The sequence below is a fragment of the Pelmatolapia mariae genome, linkage group LG16_19 (assembly GCF_036321145.2).
Source record: "Pelmatolapia mariae isolate MD_Pm_ZW linkage group LG16_19, Pm_UMD_F_2, whole genome shotgun sequence".
NCBI lineage: Eukaryota > Metazoa > Chordata > Actinopteri > Cichliformes > Cichlidae > Pelmatolapia > Pelmatolapia mariae.
The window spans coordinates 537515-545768 of NC_086241.1; the positions used below are offsets into that span (position 1 = coordinate 537515).

The 8254-nt window shown below is 41.8% G+C and overlaps 1 protein-coding gene across 1 annotated transcript in view; it reads left to right on the forward strand.

Annotated features, from left to right (window-relative positions):
* ttn.1 (titin, tandem duplicate 1) overlaps positions 1-2558 on the forward strand; it is a 164041-nt gene extending 161483 nt beyond the window's left edge. Inside the window, exons 233-237 of the mRNA XM_063500209.1 lie at positions 58-214; positions 560-1050; positions 1137-1290; positions 1502-1822; positions 2094-2558. Coding sequence (XP_063356279.1) covers positions 58-214; positions 560-1050; positions 1137-1290; positions 1502-1822; positions 2094-2386 — 1416 coding nt within the window. The 3' untranslated portion in view covers positions 2387-2558. The remainder of the gene's footprint in view (positions 1-57; positions 215-559; positions 1051-1136; positions 1291-1501; positions 1823-2093) is intronic.
* The last annotated feature ends 5696 nt before the right edge of the window (positions 2559-8254 follow it).

Here is an 8254-nt window from a genome sequence, read left to right on the forward strand (position 1 = left end):
GGAAATGCATCATATTTACCTTATTTAGAAATCCAGTCATATTTTCTGTATGGGCAGGTTTTGTCTCAAGGTGGAAAGTATGAATTATTTGAGGATTCTGGCTCAGCTCATCTCGAGATCTATGAATTGGAGGCCTCTGATAGTGGGGTGTACAAGTGCACTGCTACAAACAGCGCTGGAGCAGTTTCAACTATGTGTACTGTCAGTGTACAAGGTAAGTCTACACCTGATTTGTACACCTACAAATGTTTAAACCAGAGGTGTCAAAATTACATCTGCATTTCAGTGAAATTGGAAACTGTAGAATTTTTAAAAATTAGGAGCTGGGTAGAGTGATACCCATTTTTATTTTCAGCCATTTTCCATTGTGGTGGACAAAAGGTCCAGGCCTTAAACCTCATGTGTGTTCTCCCATTTAACTCCAAAGAGTCGTGCTGACAGATTTCTTTCTTTATCACAGCAGCTTTTTCGTTATCATGTGGAGCTGTGTGTAAAATGAGTTTGACACGTCTAGTTTAAACTCTTTCCTGACATAATGTCTTTCTTACGTCTTTTCTAGGCTCAAAGAGCTCCAAAACAAAAGCTGAAATCTCTGGGGAAGTTGTAAAAAGAGAAATGATCCATGAAGAAATCTCGTCTTCTGTAAAGGAGGTGAAGACCTCCCACAGCCAGATGTCGATCACAGAGGGCCAGTCTCTAACACTGAGGGCGAGCGTCCCTGGTGCCTCTGACGTCAGATGGATCCTAAACGGGGTTGAACTGACCAACTCGGAGCAGTACAGATATGGAGTATCTGGAAGTGACCACACCCTAACCATCAGGACGGTGACCGAGCATGAGCAGGGGATCCTCACGTGTGAGGCGCAAACACAGCGAGGACTGGTCCGGTGTCAGTTTAACACCACGGTCACCACCAAGCGATCAGACGCGCCTCATTTTCTGGTGCAGCCCAGGTCCCAGAATGTTAATGAAGGACAAAATGTGAAATTCACGTGTGAAATTGCAGGAGAGCCTTCTCCTGAAGTGGAGTGGTTGAAAGACAACATGATTGTGAGTGTTTTCTTCAGAACATTTATGGAAAATCAGTCAGTTGAATTAGTCTTTAAGCCAATTCTAAATTACTTAACGGTTTGCAGATATTTGTCACATCAAACTTGAAACTGAGCCGCTCTAAGAATGTGTATACTCTGGAGATACGTGAAGCCACAGTTGCAGACAGTGGGAAATACACAGTAAAGGCCAAAAATCAGTTTGGACAGTGCTCTGCAACTGCGTCCCTCAACGTCCTCAGTAAGTTCCCGCCGCTACATTTCAGCCACCGTGTCACAGTGTGTTTAATTAGCTTGTATGCTAATGAGTCTTGGACTGCACCAAAGCCACTATTTAGTGGAAATCCAAGGCACTTGAGCATCCTCAGCTTACACTCAGTGTACGCAAATGGTTTGCAGTAACTGTGCACATTGTGATATGAGCCATGTGCTTGTCATCTGCATCCTTACAGCTCTTGTTGAAGAACCGACAAAAATTATAATCGCAGAACAAAGAGCTTCTACTGACACTGCAGCGAGCATGCAGAAAAGATTCATGGCCTCCTCAGTTCACATGGAAGCAGCTTCCATGCAGGCCAGCAGTGTCAGCAGCAGCTCCCGCTCTGCTGCTGCCGGGTTTTCATTTGAGAGCATGTCTGCGACTAGCATGTCAGCCTCGATGGCCGAGTCGGTGGTTTCCATGAGCTCCAGGAGCACGATGATGGAAATGTCTGCTCATACGCATGCCGAGTCCTCGTCCTCACTGAAGGCCCTCACCACGGGGATTAAAAGAGGTGAGACGACTTTCAAAATGTGCATGTAAACTTAGACAGCAGGATCCGAATGAGTTTCTGTGTGACAGCAAGTGTAATGGTGAAAGCATTGTGGCATTTCTCCTTTCCTCCTCTCACCGTTATCATCAGCTTATGATTCAAATATCTGCACTGATATGTTTGCAACAACATACGAGGGAAGACAAACACATGGTTGTCACCAGCAGCCTGCTGTTCTCACACAGCCTTTGACCGTAACAGAGTCTTCATCCAACGTTCTCTTCTCTAACAGGCACTCCACCAAAGGTCGAAGCTCTTCCAGAGGATGTGTGCGCAGAGCCGGGGAAGTCTCTAACCGTAGTGGGGATGTTCTCCGGAGACCCCGCACCCTCTGTCCAGTGGGTCCGCTCAGGTCGGACGCTCCCCAACGGGGATGAGCGATACCACGTGGAGAATACCACCGACCTCTCCACCCTCGTGATCTCTGCAGTGAAGGAGGCTGATGCCGGAGCGTACACCCTCAGACTGTCCAACGAGCTCGGCTCCGACTCTGCAACCGTCAACATTCGCATTCGGTCCATGTAAAAAGGAAGACAAAGTCAATTCACGTCCCCCGTTTCCCTCATCCAGAACCTCTTTATTTAGTGACGCAGCACCAATAATCTTACTTGATAAAGATCTGGATTTCTGTTCTTGTAAATATGAACTATTTTTGACATTAATTTATGCCAAACTAGACTAAAGTCTAAAGTTGTTATAAAATGTGCCATATTGGACAGTTATGACTTAGGATTTTTGACAGACGTTTCTGTGACATGTACATAATGTATATAGCCGAATTTAACGGTTATGGGAAATGTATGCATTGTTATTTATGACAATATAATATTAACTGAAACAAAAGAACAAATGTTTGAACAGGAGAAAGTTTCCGCTGGAACGAATACCCTGTGAAACCAAGAAACTAAAATCTGTGCCTCAACGGTAAGTTGAAGTCTTTAAGATTGCCTCGGCAGGTAGAGAGGTTCCCTGCTGACGTTATAAACCAGAAACAGAAGGACAACGTTTTTTATTTTATTTTATTGTTTTTTGGATGCGCTCCTGAGCGTGGGATATTACAGTTTCATATGAATTGTACCATGAGCGTAAGACCCCGAGTGCTGTTTTCACTACCCTCGTGTAAGCAGTGCAAAACGGCCTTGCGCTCAGACTGACTGCGTCGTACCACCACAATTTGATGACCGGCTCCGAGTGTGAGCGGCCTGCACTCGGAGCGTTAAGATCATTTTAATGAAGAGCGCTGCTTCTGGCGCAGGACGGCCGGCCTGGCTTTTGAAAACAGAACATCTCCTGGCCAAATAAGTGAAGAGAAAGTCCGAGCCGGCTCTTCTGTGCAGAAGCAGCGCCGTCTCTCGGAGGACAGTTAGCAACATGCTTTGTGTGTTTGAGTGTTTGTAGCTTTTAGTCGTTTCACCTTGTCAGTAGTCAGGGTCTCCTTCGTTTGCCACAGGGACTTCATGTCCCGTGAAGAGAAAAGCAGTTAAGTCTCGCCCTGCACTTTGAGTTCATTGATCTGTTGATGTAGAATTATGTTTCCTCCTCCTTGAGATTTGTGCATTACTGATTTAATAAAGCATGATTTCAGCACTACACACACGCTCGTCTGGATTTATTGTGTGGAGATGATAATGCTTCAATTGCTGCTGCGCCACGCTGGAGCATTTTCACAGCGATCTGAGGATTTCCTCCCGATTTTCCCATTCAGAAAATTATTAAAAATGTTTTGCTACATTCAGCTGGATTGAAACACGATAATTCAGTGAAGTTAATGGAACTGTGCTCTATTTAATGACTTTTATATAGTTTTTTATTCAGTGGCCCGTTGCTTGTTGTTTGTCACATACAGAAAACAAACCTTCATGTCGGTGTTGTTTTGTCATATTTAACAGTCAGAATAAAGTAACTCCTGAATATCAGGGCGAGTTACGAGCGGTTTACATGTTGACACGACCAGGACCAGACTGATGAGTCTCCGTGGGAAATATGAATGTGGGATTAGACTAAATCCAATTAAACAAATAACCTAATGATCTCGCCCAGGACCCCACGCCCCGGAGCCAGGCTCTGGAGGGACTCCTCAGATACACCTGCAGGAGGAGCCATACAGGTCTGATGTTCCAATGTAGAGACGTGGACCATCACCTCTCATCGCCTTCTTTTAACCCTCAGGTCTCTATCCTGGCCATTTGTGGCCACTTTGCTTTTCGCTTTTCAACCATTTTTGTTCTGTTAATGCAAATGGAATGAAACTTCCCAAAGGTGTGTATTTCTTTCAGATTTTTAAATTTTCAACATCAGCTCCTTAATAATGTCAATAATATTCACTATACACTAAATTGTTCCTCTTGGCTCTATCGTGGCCATTTGTGGCCAATTGAAACCCATTATAACCACCTTTTTTGATTCCTTGTTACTGACAGTACTATATCATGCGATTTAGGTAAAATTGCTTTCATTCTAAACTCAACACATGAAAATTGTAGTTTTTAATGTTTTTTACCAAATTACATCATTTACCCATTTTTGGCCAAGCAAGCAATTTCATGTAATATTCTGAGTTTCTAGTAGCGGCCTTTGCTGGCTTACCACACTCCAATGGACCAAAATAATGAAACAATTTTGACATAGGTTTGATCTTAAGGATCTAATAGTTTGTGTTTGTGCATGACATTGCAGTACAAACATGTATTTGCAAGATAGACTGGAATAAATTCAAACATTACATAGGCTGCAGTGAATTTCTGTGGATGCAGGATATTGAGCTTTGAGGTTCCCAGTCAAACTTAGCTTTGAAGCACATGTTAAAAGCACTTTTACTCTTGTATTTTTCATCAAAAGATACCATACCCAAAATATCAACTCTAGAAACAAAAACAAAAACAAAAAAAACCCCAATCACAGGACATTTTGCAGAGTTCAAACCTGCAGCTGCAGCTGGAGCGCAAACAACAACAAACACTATTTGTAAACGTGTCCTGGAGTTTATGCAGGTGCAGACAGAGCTACTGCTGTAAGTAAGCCTAACAGCTTCCAGATCATTTATTCTGGCAATATGGCAATTAGATCATCACTGCTTCAAGCACTGCCTATATGATCTGGTCAGAGAGCAAGGACAGCAAGCGGTCCTCTGCCCTTGAAGAAAATACATCTGCCCAAGATGAAGAAACCTCCTCTCCAGAAGATGAGGGGACAATCTTCAAAGAGGCTGACTGCATCACCACTGATGATGAGTACTAGCCAGTGCCCGAATCCTCTTCTTTGGGGGAGGATTGGGGTTGGGGGGCATGGAGGTGGGCCTCCACCTCCATGCCCCCCCCCCCCCCCCCCCAAAAAAAAAGCATTTTCTGAGACCGAGGAGCCGGCGACTCAGTGGATCCGCCATGAAAGGAAAACCACGTGGGTCCCACTACTGAAGAGAGACTGCACCACAATCCAGTACCCACTGGTATCAAACTAGGGGTCACCCTGTATGCAGTTTCCTGCATTAGCAGCCTGAGATCTACTTTTGACTTTTTTATAACAAAGGAGATCTTTTAGCTGCTGTGCACCCTTACAAACCTGCACGGGAGGCCAAGGTGTGAGGATTGGAGGATTATAGATGAAGTGGAGATAAAATCTACACCAGAATAAAGCAATACATAGCATGTTGGATGAAAACACTGGAAGTTCTCAGGAAGTAAAAAAGGCATGGGGTTCAGACTCCAACTGACGGAGGAGCTCCGAGGACAACGTCTTTCCTTCGGTCACATTGGCAGAGGAACTCCTCAGATGAAAACCGGCACAGGGGAAACAACCCAGAGCTTCCTCCTCAGCTCCTCCAGTTGCAACAGAGGAAGATTTTGTTGTCTGTCTTTGGCTTCACCAAAACTACCACAGCAATATCCCACATGCCAAAGCAACGGAGGAATATGCTTCTTTTGACAGCAACACACAAGGAACCAGCAGTCGGTGATGGGGAATAAAGGATGCGTGAAAGGAACGGAACAGCAGCCCCTTGAACCAGGTGTAGAAAGTGTGCCTACAAAAACCACTCTAATGTGGTTAGTACATCTTGCTGCTAATGAGGATGCACACAGAAGCACACAGATACTGGAATATAAATTTTGATCATTTTATTGGTGATTGCAGGGATTATTTGGTCATTAAATTGCCTTTCTGGCAACTAACACACCATGTGTGACATTGCTTTTGGCCATTCAATGTAAACAGGGGGTGGCCATTTTTGGCCACGAACAAGCTGAGAGGGATTTTTTTTTGTTTTTCTCTCACTGCACAAAAAAACAAAGATGCATAAAACTCATTGATACTTTTAATTATTGCTATGCATCTAACCTCCATCATGGTTAGAAAATAAATCAGTTTGCATGTATTATTTAGAAAAAAAATGTGGATTTTATGCTTTTATCCCTATGTAAATCATTAAAATTATGTGATTTAACTGGTATTTAAAGGGTTAAAATTATGAATTTGATTGAAATTTTGGTCTTGATGAACAGCACTGATACTAATCTAAAAAATCATGTAAAAAAATGGACATTTTTCTTAATATATATGAATTTTATAGCATTTTGTAAATGTAAAGAAGGGGTGGCCATTTTTGGCCACGAACAAGCTGAGAGGGAGTTTTTTGGTTTTTCTGCCACTGCAGAAAAAAACAATGTTGCATAAATGTCATTGATGCTGTTAATTATTGCTATGTATCTAACCTTCATCATGGTTAGCAAATAAATCAGATGGCATATATTATTTAGAAAAAAAACTGGGATTTTATGATTTTCTCTATTTATGAGTTGTTATGATTATGTGCTCTAACTGGTATTTAAAGGGTTAAATTTCAGAATTTTAATGAAATTTTGATTTTCATGAACAGCCCTGATGCTAATCTAAAAAATCATGTAAAAAAACTGGACATTTTTTTTAATATATATGAATTTTATAGCATTTTGTAAATGTAAACAAGGGGTGGCCATTTGTGGCCACGAACAAGCTGAGAGGGAGTTTTTATGTTTTTGCTCTCTCTGCACTAAAATAACAATGCATTATAATCAATGTTGATGTGAATCAATTATATGCCCCAGACTCTACTATTAATAATACAAGAAATTTCCGTAGCAATGCAATTATATAAAATTGCGAGATTTGAGGTTGTCGTCCAGCTGGTGCAGTGGACAAACAAACTGGTGTTTAAAGGGTTAAAAAATAAAAAAGTAATAATTATTTTATATTTATGGAAAGAACTGAAGTTACTTAAAAGCTTTATGCAGAAAAAATGGCAAAGAAACAAACAAACAAAAAAATTACAGGCCTAACCTGTAGGTGGCCACTTTTGGCCACGATCAAGCTGAAAGGGTAGTGATTTTGAACAAGACCTGAGGGTTAATGGGCTAACAGCCCACTGTTAGCTTCAGCTGCACACAACCTGTACAGGTCCTCCTCAGTGGGCCCATCTGGGCCCACAGTTCCTCGTTACATCCATTTCATTTGTCACTCTTTTTCTGAAGGCCCAATCCCACCTGTAAGGGGAGTTTTCTCAAAGATGTGATTGGGCCAGCTTGGTGTGAGTCTAGAGGGTCTCAAACTCACGGCCCTACTTGTGGCCTGTACATTGACGTGAAAAAATATAACACAGTTTGACGTTTGAAGTGACTTTTTTTGTTAGGGGGGATTTGTTTGTTGTTGAGTGCAATGTTAAAATAAGTTCTTTAAAAAAACAAAAATGATTGAATATGAAGGCAACATGAGCAGAGAGCACAAACATGCTGAGGGATTGGCTGTGTTAGCTCAGTGAGAGAGTCACAACTAATGTGTACACTTATGTCTGCGCTTTTATTTTGTTAAATACGAACACAATAACAGAATTGCTGCCATGTGTTCATTTGGTGGTTCAATGAAAGGCTTCAGTTAGTTAAGAGGGAGGATAAAAAGATTTGTCTTTTTATACAATATTTGAAATTTAAAAAACAAAACATTTTAGTAAATCTTTGTGGGTGTTTACTTGTTTTTTTTTTTTTTGTACTACTTGAACACTAAAGTGGCCGTCCAATGAGACGACAGTGCCATACGGTGGCCCTGAGAGGCCAAACGGACTGCAACTTAAGAAAACACCAGCAGTAAGAAAAACGCTGCAAAAGCACACAAAACACAACAGAAATAGGAAAAAACAGATTTCCAAAAGCACAAGGGAAGTGTTTCTGGGGAGACAATAACCTGACGGACCAGTTACAGGAACCAAAATATGGTAAGAATTGTGCTGGGAGACACTTAGAAGAAGTGGAGGATCTATCGGTTTTGTGAGGAAAGAAAAGATGAGAGGTAAGTGTGTTAGCCTGACTATTAGCCTAAAAATCCATCATCAGTATGATATGAATCATGATAAAACACGCCTACCATGTT